Source organism: Danio aesculapii, chromosome 19 (genome assembly GCF_903798145.1).
Source record: "Danio aesculapii chromosome 19, fDanAes4.1, whole genome shotgun sequence".
In the NCBI taxonomy this organism is placed as follows: domain Eukaryota; kingdom Metazoa; phylum Chordata; class Actinopteri; order Cypriniformes; family Danionidae; genus Danio; species Danio aesculapii.
In genome coordinates, this window is record NC_079453.1 from 46,120,254 (window position 1) to 46,139,156 (window position 18,903).

The 18,903-nt window shown below is 38.5% G+C and overlaps 2 protein-coding genes across 2 annotated transcripts; both read left to right on the forward strand.

Moving 5' to 3' along the window:
• The first annotated feature begins 3,277 nt into the window (after positions 1–3,277).
• Positions 3,278–6,599, forward strand: LOC130246475 (elongation factor 1-alpha). The gene is made up of 8 exons (XM_056479452.1): positions 3,278–3,386; positions 4,018–4,174; positions 4,467–4,646; positions 4,735–5,031; positions 5,118–5,268; positions 5,538–5,794; positions 5,873–6,107; positions 6,184–6,599. Exons 2-8 carry the CDS (start codon positions 4,031–4,033, stop codon positions 6,306–6,308), a joined length of 1,389 nt encoding a protein of 462 aa, XP_056335427.1. The 5' UTR covers positions 3,278–3,386; positions 4,018–4,030; the 3' UTR covers positions 6,309–6,599.
• Positions 6,600–6,827: 228 nt separating this feature from the next.
• Positions 6,828–17,398, forward strand: LOC130246477 (elongation factor 1-alpha-like). Its single transcript, XM_056479453.1, has 8 exons — positions 6,828–6,932; positions 7,621–7,776; positions 10,585–10,764; positions 10,839–11,135; positions 12,394–12,544; positions 14,971–15,227; positions 16,442–16,676; positions 17,079–17,398. Exons 2-8 carry the CDS (start codon positions 7,633–7,635, stop codon positions 17,201–17,203), a joined length of 1,389 nt encoding a protein of 462 aa, XP_056335428.1. The 5' UTR covers positions 6,828–6,932; positions 7,621–7,632; the 3' UTR covers positions 17,204–17,398.
• The last annotated feature ends 1,505 nt before the right edge of the window (positions 17,399–18,903 follow it).

Here is an 18,903-nt window from a genome sequence, read left to right on the forward strand (position 1 = left end):
TATTCCAAAATGGATTAAATTCAATTATTTCCTCAAAATTCTACACACAATACCTCATAATGACAATGTTATTTTTTTTTAATTGTTGCAAATTTATTAAAGCTAGGCACACCTGGAATTTTTGCCCATTCCTCTTTGCAGTACCTCTCAAGCTCTATCAGGTTGGATGGGAAGCGATGGTGTACAGCCATTTTCAGATCTCTGCAGAGATGTTCAATAGGATTTAGGTCTGGGCTCTGGCTGGGCCACTCAAGAACATTCACAGAGTTGTTGTGAAGCCACTCCATTGATATTTTATAATATAATGAAAGGAATTAGGAAATTACCCATGGCAACTTTAATATAAAATAGGCTAGTTTGGTATATTTGTCTTCGGCCCCACTGCTATCAATGATATTTGGTTTTTGGCCCTTCATACGAAAAAATGTGGGTACCCCTGGTTTAAAGTGGTATATTATCTAGGTTGGTGTTGTATATTATGCTACAATCAGCTTGTAATAAACTGCTAGTACATTTTCTGTTACTCTACAGACTTATTTCTCTCCATATATTATTTCATACATTACATCAAACGACGAATTCTCAACATCAAAAGTCGACAGAGCAGAGATCAACATCCCATAATGCAATTCACAACCATAAATGAATGGAAAACACTTGTGAATCACAAACTGTTAATTAACAGATATTTTGAGAGTGTATTATTATTGTATAAAATAAGTCACTGTTTGCTGTGCATGTATTTAACACACAGCAGACGTCTTGCGTTTCATGAAGCTTTAAACAGAATAATATGAACTATTAAATGTGAACTAGTTTAAGATGTCGATATGATAAAATGATTTAGTTAAAGCAAATTAAATCAGAGATGCATAATGCAGTTTAAGGATATTAAGATCAGGTGTGATGTACATTGTTGGTCAAAGGTTTGACAACATTAAGATTTGCTGATCTATTACAATCTATTGTTATCAGGGCTTGTGCATAAATAATGGTTTTATTATGATTTTTTCAACTCAGTTCATCTTTATTTCTATAGTTCTTTTACAATGTAGATTGTGTCAAAGCAGCTTAACAATGAAACAGTGTAAGTGTAAGAGTTTAAGTTCAGTTCAGTGTGGTTTAATATTCACTGCTGAAAGTCCAAACACTGAAGAGCAAATCCATCGATGTGCAGCTCTACAAGTCTCAAACCAAGCAAGACAGAATTTTCTGTGATATACTGTACAGCTGAAGTCAGAGTTTTAGCCCCCCGTTTATTTTTTTCCCCCCAATTTCTGTTTAACGGAGAGATTTTTTCAACACATTTCTAATCATAATAGTTTTAATAACTCATTTCTAATAACTGATTTATTTTCTCTTTGCCATGATGACAGTAAATAATATTTGACTAGATATTTTCAAGACACTTCTATACAGCTTAAAGTGACATTTAAATGCTTAGGTTTATAAGGTTAGGGTAGTTTGGTGTCATTGTATAACGATGGTTCGTTCTGTAGATTAGTGAAAATATATATAGCTTAAAGGGGCTAATAATATTGACCTTAAAATGGTTTTAAAAAATTAAAAACTGCTTTTATTTTAGCCGAAACAAAACAAATAAGACTTTCTCCAGAAGAAAAAATATTATCAGACATACTGTGAAAAATTCCTTGCTCTGTTAAACATCATTTGGGAAATATTTAAAACAGAAAATTGCAACTGATTGTACTGTACATACTTTTTAGGGTGAACGTCTAAAATGACAGCATTAGTTTGAAATACTTTTTCCTAACAAATGTCTCTACTGCCACTTTAAACTAATTTTATGAAAAAAAAAGTACTGCTTTGATGTGTTTGGGAACAAGCAAATGCAATTAAATCCTTTAAAAACATTTGAACAAATCTTAATTTTATGAAGAAAATGAAATATGAGCAAACATTTGACAATTCTATACGTAGTACCGATCAAAAGTATGTCCATAAAAGTATGATCAGTCAGTATGATTTTTAAATGTTTTAAAATAAGCTTCTGCGAAACCTACATGTACAATTGCAACCATTACAAGTGCATATTTGTTTATTTTTGGCTAAAGTGAGCGCTATCCCGCTGTTGGGTTGGTATGGGTCTGGGGTTTGTATTGTTGTTTCTCATTTGAAAATTGAAAATCAATAAAAATATCTAAACCAAAATAAGCTTCTGCTCACCAAGCCTGCATTTATTTCATCAAAAATACAGTACACGTCATAAAATTGTGAAATGTTTTTGCACTATAAAATATAGTAGTTTATAATTTAATAATTTCTTCCATTGATTTTAAAGATGAATTTTCAGCTTCATTACTCCAGTGTTCAGAGTCACATGATACTTCAGAAATATTTCTAATATTAATTATTATTATTTATTATTATTATTATTTTTAATTATTATTATTATTATTATTAACGATAATAGTAATAAAAGCAATAATGACTTGAGTAATAATTTCATTTAAAACTACATACAATAAGTAGTAATTAAATATTTAATAAATAAGTATTTAACAATTTTTTACATTTAATAAATGCCGCCTTGATGAACAGAATAATTTATAAAAACTGACCCCAAGCTTTTGACCGGTAGTGAAGTTATGTTTTGAGTAAATTAAATTTTAGTTTTATTCTGTTATACTGATGACATTTCTTCCAAGTGTAAAATAAATGTAATTAATAGCATTTTTCTGCATTAAAATAATAATAAAAAAATGTACCATTTGTTTTTATTCATCTTTAGACAGCCTAATACCTTTGTTTGTTTATTTTTAAACCAATATTTGATCAAATAAATCTGCTCACAACAAAATAAAGCATTTGTTTTTCTGATGAATGGTCATTTTCTAGGAATAAAGTAAAAAAGAAATGCTTCAAATGACAATATTTTTGATTAGAAATTCTGATGAAATGCTGTCAGACTTTTATAGCATGAAACAAAAATTAAACAAAATATGATTAACTAAAATACTTTATTGAAACCTATGAGTAAATCGAGAAATTCTCTCAAATAATATACAGCTAAATATCACGTAATATCACGTTAAAATGGTCATCTTCTCCCTCCTGCAGATTTGGTAGCCATCCCATCAGTCCTCCTCCTGTTCATCTCTCACAACATCTGCAATATTAGTAAAACTACTATATGATCCAGTCAGCCAGATGATGGGCGAAACAAAGTGGTGACGTCAGCCTGACGAGGCGGGGAGATTTTCAGTCAATTGTGTGTGATTTGCGGGTCGATCAGGAAGCGGGGGGTTGCAGCCGGCCGCTCGGTCCTCCTCCCGCGTATAAATTCTCCAACCAAAGCGTTTTTCTTCCTCTTTCTGTTACCTGGCTAAGGGGAGCAGCAGCTGAGGAGTGATCTCTCAATCTTGGTGAGTACTCTGTTGGCTAGGCCTTGGCTTTATATATCTTGTATTGATAACTTTAATGCGTTAATTGAGGCGTTTCTTCATGTTGGTGGATGTTTTTAGTACATTTTTTCGCGGCGGGTTGTTATCCGGCGAGCTGTTGTCCGTTATTTTTATGTTCGGGTTTCAATGTGGCTTTATATTTTCTTCAAATGTTTTATTTTAATTTTAGTGTTTTTTTTTAAAGATTACTTCAGTGTCCTATTATTTTTATGCTGATTTGGCTATTTTGTGTGTGTGAAATGAGCACCGGGAGGAGAACAAAGGCACAAGCGGTTTGAAGTCACGGGTCCGTTAAAAGCCTATCACACATTCCCGCATCCAACAACTGTTACAAGTGGCCGGAGAGCCAGATGTCTGCCTCAGTTTGGATTCCGTTCAGACATTTCTGTTTTTTTTAATCATCCTGTAACTTAACACCGCCTTACTCTAAAGAAACACGTGTCGCAGTTCCCTTATGGCGAACTAGGCCGGTTCAAACTCTGGGCCATCTTGTCACTTGTGTTACGAAATCACCGCTCAAAAGTTTTAATTATGAAAAATATGTATTTTCGTAATCCTTTATTAAACTTTATCATTTTCTCTTGTGCCGCAGAAACTTATCAATCATGGGAAAGGAAAAGACCCACATTAACATCGTGGTTATTGGCCACGTCGACTCCGGAAAGTCCACCACCACCGGCCATCTGATCTACAAATGCGGTGGAATCGACAAGAGAACCATCGAGAAGTTCGAGAAGGAAGCCGCTGAGGTGAGTGTTCAACCAGTTGGACTTATTATTATCAATATATACGCTTCAAATGCGGCACATCTCTCTGTAATGAGAGCCAAAATGGCGGCGGCAGCACGCGTTTCTCGGCTCAAGCCGGCTGGGTGTGGAGTGGGCGGGCCTTACGCGGCACTCTAGATGACGTAGAAATTTCTGTAATGGCGCCTAGTAGGCTGCAACATGTGTACTTAATCCATTTCAAGCACTATAGTTCTGATTTTAACTTGACACTTTTTTTAATAAAATGATTTAACATTTTATTTTTGTCAAACAGATGGGCAAGGGATCCTTCAAGTACGCCTGGGTGTTGGACAAACTGAAGGCTGAGCGTGAGCGTGGTATCACCATTGACATTGCTCTCTGGAAATTCGAGACCAGCAAATACTACGTCACCATCATTGATGCCCCTGGACACAGAGACTTCATCAAGAACATGATCACTGGTACTTCTCAGGTATGTCTACAACTGTGATTTGAGAAACAAAGTTGGTCTAACTTGACTATAAACCAGACTTTTAAACCATTACTTTTTTTTTACCCAGGCTGACTGTGCTGTGCTGATTGTTGCTGGTGGTGTCGGTGAGTTTGAGGCTGGTATCTCCAAGAACGGACAGACCCGTGAGCACGCCCTCCTGGCTTTCACCCTGGGAGTGAAACAGCTGATCGTTGGAGTCAACAAGATGGACTCCACTGAGCCCCCTTACAGCCAGGCTCGTTTTGAGGAAATCACCAAGGAAGTCAGCGCATACATCAAGAAGATCGGCTACAACCCTGCCAGTGTTGCCTTCGTCCCAATTTCAGGATGGCACGGTGACAACATGCTGGAGGCCAGCTCAAACGTAGGTTTTCTATGCATCAGATGTGGCTTTCTAATAAGCGTTTAATATGAATGTTACTATTTACTGACCATGCTTTGTTTCAATAGATGGGCTGGTTCAAGGGATGGAAGATTGAGCGCAAGGAGGGTAATGCTAGCGGTACTACTCTTCTTGATGCCCTCGATGCCATTCTGCCCCCTAGCCGTCCCACCGACAAGCCCCTCCGTCTGCCACTTCAGGATGTGTACAAAATTGGAGGTTTGTATATTAATTGTAGCACATTGTACTATAGTTGCCTGAAATTAGAGTTTACGCAAGTGTTTCGAGTTTAACGCTTTTAAAGCTATTTCAAGGAGCTGAGAACCATATTAATCTATTTAATTCAATAGTTACAAGTTTACAACATTGAATATTTTACCGATTCATGTATTAAATCAAGCAAATGTTGAGTTACCTCACTTAAATGGGGATTAAATGTCCCTCTAATCTAAACTCTTGCATTTTTAACAATTCTAATCATTTTCCAGGTATTGGAACTGTACCTGTGGGTCGTGTGGAGACTGGTGTCCTCAAGCCTGGTATGGTTGTGACCTTCGCCCCTGCCAATGTAACCACTGAGGTAAAGTCTGTTGAGATGCACCATGAGTCTCTGACCGAGGCCACTCCTGGTGACAACGTTGGCTTCAACGTTAAGAACGTGTCTGTTAAGGACATCCGTCGTGGTAATGTTGCTGGAGACAGCAAGAACGACCCACCCATGGAGGCCGCCAACTTCAACGCTCAGGTTAGGCCTTTATTCAGCTCTCTTGTGCTTTTTATAGTTGTCTTGAGTTTCTTTTTGCTAACTTAAGTTGTATTGTAGGTCATCATCCTGAACCACCCTGGTCAGATCTCTCAGGGTTACGCCCCAGTGCTGGACTGCCACACTGCTCACATCGCCTGCAAGTTTGCTGAGCTCAAGGAGAAGATCGACCGTCGTTCTGGCAAGAAGCTTGAGGACAACCCCAAGGCTCTCAAATCTGGAGATGCCGCCATTGTCGAGATGGTCCCTGGCAAGCCCATGTGTGTGGAGAGCTTCTCTACCTACCCTCCTCTTGGTGAGCTAACATTTCAAGCTAATGTCAAAAATAGCCTTGCATTTGTGCTGAAGTACTAATCATCCTCCCTCTGCAGGTCGCTTTGCTGTGCGTGACATGAGGCAGACCGTTGCTGTCGGCGTCATCAAGAGCGTTGAGAAGAAAATCGGTGGTGCTGGCAAGGTCACAAAGTCTGCACAGAAAGCTGCCAAGACCAAGTGAATTTCCCTCAATCACACCGTTCCAAAGGTTGCGGCGTGTTCTTCCCAACCTCTTGGAATTTCTCTAAACCTGGGCACTCTACTTAAGGACTGGATAATGCTGATTAAAACCCATCGGAAAAATTTTCGCAGGAAAGGAAAACAACATGGATTTAAGTGTGGCTCCATTTATTGACTGATAGTGCCTCTTTCAGTTATTAAATTTGTGTTTTGATGGTTTAGAACTGCACCTGTTGCCACTACAATTTGGAAACGCTGATGAATAAAACTAATAAAGGTATTAAAAATTGAAGATATGCCTTCTCTTTTTTTAATAGGGGGAACTGGGTGGGATTCAGGATGAGAAACTGTAATGTGATTTCTCTCAGTCCTTGCAGCTGTTTAACACGTGTTGCTGCTAGGTTTCTCCTATACACAGCCTGATTTACTGATGCGTCTTTATCCAATCACAAATAGCGAGTCTGAGGTAAAGCTACCAATGATACCCCCTCATCTTGCTGTATCTATGTGGTCCGAGTGTTTCATATCCCACCCCTGTCTGAACGGGTATAAATTTAGATGGTCTGCGTGACTCGTTCCTTTTTCTCCAGTCTGCTCGGGGCTGTCTGTAGTGCTTTTTAGCCAGGTAAGAATATTAATGCCTCCATTTTTATTCAGTTGTGCAACTCTTAATGCGAGGGCCCTTAAATCTGGAATGTAATTGTTAGTTTTGGCTGGGGAGATAAGGAAATACTCTTTAAGACCAGGATTTTCTTATTGGTCTGCCATTTAATAATATAAGGTCATGTTTCTTCTCTGCTGTCCCCATTTCAGTGGCATACACATACTGAGCAAACTTATTGGCATATCTGAAAAGAATATGGCTGGTGCTGTCATTCCAGTCCTTCAACATGGAGGACGCAGTGAATAGAGGGAGGGGTGGGTGTTGCCAGATCTAGCACGAAAATTAAGCCTGTGCTGAAGCCAATATAGCGAGCCGTTTACGTAAATGCGGCGTTGTTACTTTATACAGATACATGGGTATTATGTATACGATATTAGCCTTAACGGGAGAATATCTGCCAACTGTAGCGATATTTTTATGGATAACCCAATATAAACCTCCGTTTATCCCATATTAATGTAATCTATGTTGATTTTTATTCGGATATGGCAACACCAATGCTGCGCGTTCACGTAGACGTACACGAGTTCATATGATTTTAACAGCTCACGCCACAAATTTTTTCCGTTTCCTTAGCAACAATGTATTACGTTTTTAAACATCCGTACGTGTGTTTGCTGGTGAAACTAAAGCAGATGTTTTTCCACAGTAAATCTACAGAATGGGTAAGGAAAAGATTCATATCAACATCGTGGTTATTGGCCACGTCGATTCTGGCAAGTCCACCACCACCGGACACCTGATCTACAAATGTGGAGGCATCGATAAGAGAACCATCGAGAAGTTTGAGAAAGAAGCCGCTGAGGTACGTCACTACTATGCGTCACTACAGCTGATGATGACTAATGGATATTTATGACGAGTGTATTCTGGTCGGGTCTTTTTCCTCTGTATGTGCTGTGAGCGACACCTAGAGTTCAATTTGAGTACACACATATAAGTCATAACCCTTTTTACAGTCTATGGTCATAACCTTGGAATTGTAAAGTTGTGTCTGACATTTTTCATGAGCTAAATTCGGCTTCACACATTTTGATGCTGGATTTAGGATGTTTTTATTAGGTTGTTTTAGACAATGGTGTGTACACATTGGCATTTAAAAACTTCATAGCCATATCTTTTTAGCTTTATGAAAAGTGAAATAAATAAATAATGTATCAAAAGCACTATAGTATTATAAAGTTATAATATAGAGAACTGATCTTAATTAAATAGTCCCATTAAAGGGTCAGTTCATCTATCTATCTGCACTACCTGACAAAAGTCTTGTCGTCAATCTCAGTTTTAAGAGCAACAAATAATAACTTGACTTCTAGTTGATCATTTGGAGAAGTGGCAGAAGGTGGATTTTTCTGATGAATCATCTGTTGATCTGCATCCCAATCATCACAAATACTGCCAGAAGACCTAGTGAAGCCCACATGGACCCAAGATTCTCAGGGAAATCAGTCAAGTTTGGTGAAGAAAAAATCATGGTTTGGGCTTACGCTTACATTTAGTATGGGGGTGTTTGAGAGATCTGCAGAGTGGATGGCAACATCAACAGCCTGAGGTATCAAGACATTTGTGCTGCCCATTACATAACCACAGGAGAGGGCAAATTCTTCAGCAGGACAGCGCTCCTCATACTTCAGCCTCCACATCAAAGCTCCTGAAAGCAAAAAAGGTCAAGGTGCTCCAGGATTGGCCAGCCCAGTCACCAGAAATGAACATTATTGAGCATGTCTGGGGTAAGATGGAGGAGGCATTAAGGATGAATCCAAAGAATATTGATGAACTCTGGGAATCCTGCAAGAACACTTCCATGACTTTATATTCTATAAAGTACATTCTTTCTGTTAAGTGACAAGACTTTTGTCTAAGCAAAGTCAGAACTTACTGTCTTAATTAAATAGTTAATAATTAACTAAATTTATTTTGGTAATCTAGAGGCCTTTGCCTTTCATATAAGTCACTTCTGATACCATATCTATCTATCTATCTATCTATCTATCTATCTATCTATCTATCTATCTATCTATCTATCTATCTATCTATCTGTCTGTCTGTCTGTCTGTCTGTCTGTCTGTCTGTCTGTCTGTCTGTCTGTCTGTCTGTCTGTCTGTCTGTCTGTCTGTCTGTCTGTCTGTCTGTCTGTCTGTCTGTCTGTCTGTCTGTCTGTCTGTCTGTCTGTCTGTCTGTCTGTCTGTCTACCTACCTACCTACCTACCTAGTCTGTCTGTCTGTCTGTCTGTCTATCTACCTACCTACCTACCTACCTACCTACATTATCTACCTATCTATCTATCTATCTATCTATCTATCTATCTATCTATCTATCTATCTATCTATCTATGCATGCTGTCATTCTACTTAGTGTTCTTTTGTTCTATTATTCCATCTATCTTTTCCATTCTATCTATTGTTCTATCCTGTCATTCTATCCATCATTCTTTTGTTTTATCTATTACTCTATCTTTCTGTCATTCTATCTTTCTATGCTGTCATTCTATCTATCATTGTTTTGTTCTATCTATTAATCTATCTCTTTATCATTCTAGCTATTGTTCTATCTTTCTATTCTGTCATTCTATTGTTCTCGTTTTATCTATAATTCGATCTTTCTATCGTTCTATCTATTGTTGGATCTTTTTATCATGTCATTCTATCATTCTTTTGTTCTGTCTATTATTTTATCTTTCTATCCTGTCATTCTTTTTGTTCTATCTATTACTCTATTTTTCTTTTTATTGTTCAATCTATTCGTCTATCCTGTCATTCTAACTATTGTTTTATCTATTATTCTATCTATCATTCCATCTATTGTTCTATCGTTCTATCCTGTCATTCTATCTATCGTTCTTTTGTTCTATCTATCTATCCTTTTATTATTATATATATTGTTCTATCTTTCTATCCTGTCATTCTATCTATCGTTCTTTTGTTCTATCTATCTATCTATCTATCTATCCTTTTATTATTATATATATTGTTCTATCTTTCTATCCTGTCATTCTATCTATCGTTCTTTTGTTCTATCTATCTATCCTTTTATTATTATATATATTGTTCTATCTTTCTATCAATCATTCTATTTTTCTATCCTGCCATTCTGTCTATCGCTCTTTTGTTCTGTCCAATATTCTGTTGTTCTATCTATCCTTCTATCATTTCTATCTATTGTTCTATCTTTCCATCTTTTGTTCTATCTACTGTTGGGTTGTTCTGTCATTCTATTATTCTCTCTATTTCGTCTATCATTCTATCCTGTCATTCTATCACTCTGTCATACAGACTGTTGTTCATTATATAGTTATATGTATCATATTATCTATATTTCTATTGTTCTATCATTCTATTGTTTGCTCTATCTTTCTATCCTCTCGTTCTATATACCGTTCTTTTGTTCTATCTATTATTCCATCAATTTTTCTATCATTCTATCTATTGTTCTATCTTTCTATCCCCGTCATTCTATCTATCAGTCTTTTGTTCTAACTAATATTCTATCATTCTATCTATCTTTCTATTATTTCCATCTTTTGTTCTATCTATTGTTTTATCCATTATCTTCTCTCTTCAGTCTCACGAACATTCTAATAAGCTTCTGAATTATTATGCTTCTGTCAAACAGATGGGCAAGGGCTCCTTCAAGTACGCCTGGGTGTTGGACAAACTGAAGGCTGAGCGTGAGCGTGGTATTACCATTGACATTTCCCTTTGGAAATTCGAGACCAGCAAATACTACGTCACCATCATTGATGCCCCTGGACACAGAGACTTCATCAAGAACATGATCACTGGTACTTCTCAGGTATGTCTACAACTGTGATTCCAGAAATTAAGATCTTCAAGGATTTTTCAAATTAATTTGATTCCTCCTCTCAGGCTGACTGTGCTGTGTTGATCGTGGCTGCCGGGGTCGGTGAGTTTGAGGCTGGTATCTCCAAGAACGGACAGACCCGTGAGCACGCCCTGCTGGCCTACACATTGGGAGTGAAACAGCTGATCGTTGGAGTCAACAAGATGGACTCCACTGAGCCCCCTTACAGCCAGGCTCGTTTTGAGGAAATCACCAAGGAAGTCAGCGCATACATCAAGAAGATCGGCTACAACCCTGCCACCGTTGCATTTGTGCCAATTTCAGGATGGCACGGTGACAACATGCTGGAGCCCAGCTCAAATGTAAACATCTGGAAGATAATATAAATATAAATGCATCTGCAATCATTCATGCTTAAATGCGATAGTTCACCCAAAAATGAAAATATACTCACTTTTTACTCACGTGGTTTCAAACCTTTTTGAGCTTATTTCACAAAAGAAGATATTTTAAAGAAAGCTGAAAACCTGAAACTGTTGGCTGCATCCAAAATTGCATACATGCCAATATAGTACATGAAAAAACAAGCGAGCCGAGTATGTTTGAATTCATAGTGTTTAAAGAAATAGTAGGCATGTCGGCGCCAATAGCCTGCTCACAGTGACCCAAGTTCGATTCCCGGCTTGAGGTCCTTTGCCGATCCTTCCCCTCTTTCTGCTTCCAATGCTTTCCTGTCTGAAATCTCTACTGTTCTATCATAATAAAGGTGAAAAACCCCTAAACATTATTATAAAAAATAGTAGGCAGAAAGTAATCAGATGACTGACTATATCCGACGAGATTTTGTAGTGTGCATCCGATGGATACTACACTATCCCATGATGCAGTGCGAGAGAATTCATGAGTGGGAGTAAAGCCATGCAACTGATGACCCCATGTTATAATGACAAATGACAGATGTAGTACGTCCGAATTCCATTCATACTATATAATATGTACTTTTCTAAGGGTGTTTGAAAGGATCCCACCCCAACCATCACAATAATAAGCAGCAATTATTATGAGATTTGTATTATTTATCAAATTACCCGTTAAATTGTGTTTTATTAATGTCTACCCCAACCCCAACTCAACCCAATCATCACAGTAAACTAAAAACAGTAACTACAATGGGAATTTTTTATATTATTTATTAAATAACCCATTAAATTGTATTTTATTAACCTTTACGCCAACCCCAATTCAACCCAACCATCACAGTAAAGCATAAATATTAATTATTGCTGTACAGTGTCACAAAATTTATGCTATATTGATGTATTCGCAGCTGTATCCCTTTTATCCCTTTTTCCACATGGGTGTGTAATAAATTTCAAATGTAGTACCTACTCGAGCAGTCGGAGATTTCAGCCTCATCCATTGACTTACATAGTAGGAAAGACAAATATTATGGAAGTCAATGGTTACAGGTTTCCAACATTCTTCAAATTATCTTCTTTAGTGCTTAACAGAAGAAAGAATCTTATAAAGGTTTGAAACAAGTGAGAGGTGAGTAAATGATGACAGATTTTTCATTATTGGATGAACTGTCCTTTTAAACAATCTTTGTGTGTATTTCAGATGGGTTGGTTCAAGGGCTGGAAGATTGAGAGAAAGGAGGGTGGTGCCAATGGTGTTACTCTTCTAGAGGCCCTGGACTCCATCCTGCCACCCAGCCGGCCCACCGATAAGCCCCTCCGTCTGCCACTGCAGGATGTGTACAAGATTGGAGGTAAATTGGTTATTATATTTCTTTATTTGTCTTCTATCACTGTCTAATAGTATTTTATGGCAGCCAAAGTTGATGTAAAATGATATTGTATTCAAAGGGTTATCGGAGTATATTCTTTCTTATATATGCATGAGGCAAGAAATCACAGGGAGTGCCTAGACTACCTCATAAAAAATCTAGATGTTACGAAACACCAATATAGTGTGGCTAAATGTCAACTTCGATATTAAATGGCCCTGGGAGTGAGTGAGTGAGTGAGTAAGTAAATAAGTAAGTAGGCTTGTATGAAGTGTGAATAGCAAAACCAGTGGGCTCAATAAAGCAGCCTTTCAAACATAAAAAAGATGATGGCTCTGAATTATTCTTTAGGCTCTGTAATATTATATTCAGTGGAGGAAAGAGTACTGAAAAATCATACTCAAGTGCAAGTACAATTACTTGCCTAAAAATGTGGTGCAAGTAGAGTAAAAGTATCTGTTGTAAATATTACTCAAAGTATGAGTATAAAGTATGAGGATGTGTGTAAACGAAACATTCTGCAGTGCATTTCGTTATTGCCCATCATAAGACTTTAATGTTAGGTTAGATTTAGGTTGTGATGTCAGGTGACCAAAATTCAACATCTAGCCAGCGTCTAAGGACAACCTTATATTTGGCAAACAAAATCCAACACTTGATAAACGTCAAGCTGTAACATCATTAGACATTGAAATTTGGTTGGTTTTAGGTTGGACATTGGGCATGTACATTGGCCTGAAGTTGAGTTCTGATGTCAACCCGATTTTTATTTCAAAACAAAATGCAACGTCCCCATGACATCAGGGTACAACGCCAATCTGACGTCATGTTGACATTAGACATTTTTAATGCTTCCAAACAGTTTGCAGCAATTATAAATCGCCCATGTCTTGAGGTAGTTCATTATGATGTGTGTGATATGATCGGACAGGAATTACAGGACTGATTTTTCTAATCCACATAGACAGGAAAAAATTAAGTAGTGACTGCAGGTTGAAGGAAATTAGTGGAGTAAAATTACCGATACTGTAAAATGTACTCAAGCGTAAGTAAAAGTACATATTTTTAAAACTACTCAGTGAATTACAATCCCTGAGGAAAAACTACTCAATTACAGTCATTTGAGTATTTGTAATTAGTTACTTCACACCACTGATTATATTGGTCAAAAAAGTAGTAGATAACCAATAATGTGCAGGTCATCTGAATTTGGTTAACAAAGTGTCACAATTTTAGGGGCGAGTCACACACAATAAAAGATCATTTCCAGATTTGTTTTTAAATGCAGTCGTCAGACCTGATAATGGACAGCCCTTAACAGAACACCTCCATCCCCATACTTCCAGAGCACCCCCCACAGAATATGCCACAAGGGACAGGGCAGTCCTGTCCCAGAGCAGGAACTCAGTTCGCATTGCCGGCAATAAGTCAGATCTCTATTCTACTTGTGGTTTTGTTCATAATTTTTTGGATGGAATTTCTAGGCACAGCCTAGGGCCGGAGGGGGTCTGGTTCAGGGACCACAGGGTTTCATCTCTGCTATTTGCAGATAAAGTTGTTCTGTTGGCTTCATCCAGCGTGGACCTTCAGCATACACTGGATCGGTTTGATGGCAAGTGTGATGCGACTATGATGAGAATCAGCACCTCCAAGTCAGAGGCCATGGTGCTCCACTGAAAAAAGGTTGTTTGCCATCTCCAGGTTGGAGGAAAGTCCTTACCCCAGGTGGAGGAGTTCAAGTATCTCGGGGTTTTGTTCACGAGTGAGGGAAGGATGGAGTGTGAGATTGACAGGCGGATCGGTGCAGCAGCAATGTGGTCGATTTATTGGCCAATTGTGGTAAAGGAGCTGAGCCGAAAGGCAAAGCTCTCGATTTATCAGTCAATCTATGTTCCTACTCTCACCTATGGTCATGAGCTTTGGGTCATGACCGAAAAGACTACTTCGGATACAAGCAGCCGAAATGAGTTTCCTTCGTAGGATGGGTTTACTCTTATAGATAGGGTAAGGAGCTCTGTCACCTGAGAGGAGCCCGAAGTAGAGCCCGCTCCTCCACATCCAGAGAAGCCAGCTGAGGTGGCCAGGGCATCTGTTTCGGATACCTCCTGGATGCCTACCGTGGGAGGTGTTCCAGGCTTGTCCCACTGGGAGGAGGCCTCGGGGAAGACCCAGGACACACTGGAGAAACTATGTCTCTCTTCTTGTCTGGGAACACCTTGGGATCCCCCTGGGGGAGCTGGAGGGAGTGTCTGAGAGAAATCTGGAATTCCCTCTTGAGACTGCTGCCCCCACGACACAGCCCCCTACCACGGATAAGCAGAAGAAAATGAATGAATGAATGAGACCTGATAACAGGATTATAGTGTAGATGATACAACATGGACCTTCAAATGTTCTCTGTTTTCCAGGTATTGGAACTGTGCCTGTGGGACGTGTTGAGACTGGAACTCTGAAGGCTGGTATGATCGTGACCTTCGCCCCTGCTAATGTAACCACTGAGGTCAAGTCTGTTGAGATGCACCATGAGTCTCTTACTGAGGCTCTTCCCGGTGACAACGTTGGCTTCAATGTCAAAAACGTGTCTGTCAAGGACATCCGTCGTGGTAATGTGGCTGGAGACAGCAAGAACGACCCACCCATTGAGGCTGCCAACTTCACATCTCAGGTTTGAAGATTAATGTTATCTGCATGAGCTTCATAATGCTTTACATCTACCCATGTAGCAGATGCCTTTATCCAAAGTGACTTTCCAGTGAGGGTAAAAGAAGTAACAGTATATAAGTGGTATGATCAGTCTAAGACACTAAGTCTACAAGTCTATGTTTTATTTATTTATTTTGATTCATTAGTATAATGAAGGGCCTTCCTTTGCAACCAATACAGCCTCAATTAATCTTGGAAATGACAGACACAAGTCCTGCGCAGTGGGCAGTGGGAATTTGAGCCATTCTTCTTCCAGAGTAGTGGAATATCAGGTCAATACGTGATGCTGGTGGAGGAAAATATTTCCAGACTCACTCCAAAACACAAAGGGGCTCAATAATATTTAGGTCTGGGTACTGTGCAGGCCATGGGGGATGTTCAACTTGACTTTCATGTTCATCAAACCACTCTGTCACCAGTCTTGCTGTATGTAAAGGTGCAAATACAAGGCACCACCTTCACGATACAATGTGTGACCCATTGGGTGCACATGGTCCTCCAGAATGTTTCATTAGACCTTGGCTGTAACGTGCCCTTCTAGCACAAGTATTGGGCTTAGGGAATGCCATGATATTGCAGTTATGCTTCACTCAACAGTGGTGTGCTTCTTTGGGGCTTCTCCACACCATAACTCTCCCGAATGTGGGAAAGACAGTGTATATACAGTATATACATACACACTATATATATATATATATATATATGGGCGACGCAGTGGTGCAGTAGGTAGTGCTATCGCCTCACAGGTCCCTGGTTCGAGCCTCGGCTGGGTCAGTTGGCATTTCTCTGTGTAGTTTGCATGTTCTCCCTGCGTTCACGTGGGTTTCCTCCGGGTGCTCCGGTTTCCCCCACAGTCTGAAGACATGCGGTACAGGTGAATTGGGTAGGCTAAATTGTCCGTAGTGTATGAGTGTGTGTGGATGTTTCCTAGAGATGGGTTGCGGCTGGAAGGGCATCCGCTGCATAAAAACGTGCTGGATAAGTTGGTGGTTCATTCTGCTGTGGCGACCCCGGATTAATAAAGGGACTAAGCTGAAAAGAAAATGAATAAATGAATGAATATATATATATATATATATGCTTTTTATTATTATTATTTGTTAAATTATTTATTTATTTTAATTTTATTATATAATGTAACTGTATATCAAGTATTTCATCATCGTTTTCTCCCAGGTTATCATCCTGAACCACCCTGGTCAGATCTCTCAGGGTTACGCCCCAGTGCTGGACTGCCACACTGCTCACATCGCCTGCAAGTTTGCTGAGCTCAAGGAGAAGATCGACCGTCGTTCTGGCAAGAAGCTTGAGGACAACCCCAAGGCTCTCAAATCCGGAGACGCCGCCATTATTCTTATGATTCCTGGCAAACCCATGTGTGTGGAGAGCTTCTCCCAGTACCCACCACTGGGTAAGTACAGTCATTTAGGTAGAAATTAGAGATCTCATAAATTACCATAATTGATCTCTGCTTAAATTAACAAGCAACTAATTGAGTAATTGTTAATTTTAATAATGCAAACACTCAAAATGCAAAGGAAAATATTTTTACTATAAATAACAGCCTAGATCAATTGTAAGCTATAGTCTCTCCAGGAATTTGTGAGTCCTAAGATAAAAAAAAAGGTTGTTCATGTACTTTACACATGCCTTAAAACTCACTTAATGAGGTCACATAGATATTGTGTATTAATTTGAAAGATTACAGACAATTAACACTGAATAGTTTCTGATTCTTGCTAAGATGAATGTTTAATATGCAATTTTAGATGTTATGATTGAACTTATTTACCATCATGCTTCTGCTTGTCAGGTCGTTTTGCTGTGCGTGACATGAGGCAGACCGTGGCTGTCGGCGTCATCAAGGCTGTGGACAAGAAAGCATCCAGCGGTGGAAAGGTCACCAAGTCTGCCCAGAAGGCCGCTAAAACCAAATGAATCGTCCCGTCAGACACACAGCAAGCCCCATTGACATCCTACACTGCAATGGCTCAGAAGCTGAGCACGCTTTTAAAGGACTGGCTAATGCTGATAAAAACCCACCGCAAAAGCTTCAGGAGGAAAGGAGGAAACCATGCATTTGTAACACGTTAGGAGAAAACTATTATTACAAATAAACTATGATCATCCATTTCTGATTGTGCTGTTATTCTGATGTGTGCATCAAAATGGGTCTGAGTGGGTTTATTTTAGCGCATGCATGAATTAAAAATAAAAAACATCAAATTAAATGACATTTTAATATTATTTTGGTTTAGATTTTCATCATATTTCAATCTAAATGTAATGTGAAAATGTCATTGAAATTTAACATTAATTAAATATTAGATGACAAACTAAAAACAAAAGCATTTAATGAAAATTAGAAAACCAAACTGAAATACTGAAATAGTTGTTTTAATAGTACTAGAAATAAAAAGAATGTATTTAAGCTAAAAATAAAAAGCATTCGTAACACGTAAAAACTATTATTACAAATAAACTATGATCATCCATTGCTGATTGAGCTGTTATTCTGATTTGTGCATCAAAACACCTTGAATGGGTTTAATTTTAGTGCATGCATTTATTAAGAATAAAAAAAACCCATCATATTAGATAAGTCAAATATTATTTTTGTCGCCTCACAGCAAGACGGTCGCTGGTTCGAGCCTCAGCTGGGTCAGTTGGCATTTCTGTGTGGAGTTTGCATGTTCTTCCCGTGTTGGCGTGTGTTTCCACTGGGTGCTCCGGTTTCCCCCACAGTCCAAACACATGTGGTATAGGATAATTGGGTAAGCTAAATTGTCCGTAGTGTATGTGTGTGAATCAGTGTGTATGGATGTTTCCCAGTGTTGGGTCGCAGCTAGAAGGGCATCCTCTGCGTAAAACATATGCTGGATAAGTTGGCGGTTCATCCCGCTGTGGCGACCCCAGATTAATAAAGGGACCAAGCTGAAAAGAAAATAAATGAAATAAAATGTTTTCATAGTACTAGAAATAAACAAATGTATTTAAGCTTAAAAAAAAGCATTTGTAACACGTTAGGAGAAAACTCATTCATTCATTCATTTATTTTCTTTTCGGCTTAGTCCCTTTATTAATCAGGGGTTGCAAGAGTGGAATGAACCGCCGACTTATCCAGCATATGTTTTACGCAGCTGATGCCCTTCTACCCGCAACCCAGCACTGGGAAACACCCATACACTCTTACATTCACACACACACACACACACACACACACACTCAATACGGCCAATTTAGATCATTCAATTCACCTGTACTGCGTGTTTTGCCTGTTGGGAAAACTGGGCCACCAGGAGGAAACCTACACCAACACAGGGAGAACATGCAGACTTAATTTATTCATTCATTTATTTATTTCTTCATTCATAGTTGGAGATTTAGCTACCCTTTAATGTTCTCATATTTATGAAAAATATCTGAAGTTATAATGCAGCTGTCTTTTTAAAAAAGACATGATAGTGTCATTAGAAAATGCAATACATCTTTATTTTACACGTATAGCTTAGTATATATTTGTATTTATTAGATTTTTAATTTGAAGGTTTGTATATTTATAATCACTAATTAATACAGAAAATAGATTCTGATACTGTTAAACATTACATTGCTTTAACTGTTCAAATTCAACATTA

Excerpts from the sequence above, each read along its gene's own strand:
- LOC130246477 (XM_056479453.1), top strand. The coding sequence starts at position 7,633 with ATGGGTAAGGAAAAGATTCATATCAACATCGTGGTTATTGGCCACGTC. Across the intron at positions 10,765-10,838 it reads TGATCACTGGTACTTCTCAG|GCTGACTGTGCTGTGTTGAT; the intron begins GTATGTCTACAA and ends TCCTCCTCTCAG. Across the intron at positions 16,677-17,078 it reads CTCCCAGTACCCACCACTGG|GTCGTTTTGCTGTGCGTGAC; the intron begins GTAAGTACAGTC and ends TCTGCTTGTCAG.
- LOC130246475 (XM_056479452.1), top strand. The coding sequence starts at position 4,031 with ATGGGAAAGGAAAAGACCCACATTAACATCGTGGTTATTGGCCACGTC. Across the intron at positions 5,032-5,117 it reads TGCTGGAGGCCAGCTCAAAC|ATGGGCTGGTTCAAGGGATG; the intron begins GTAGGTTTTCTA and ends TTGTTTCAATAG. Across the intron at positions 5,269-5,537 it reads GGATGTGTACAAAATTGGAG|GTATTGGAACTGTACCTGTG; the intron begins GTTTGTATATTA and ends ATCATTTTCCAG.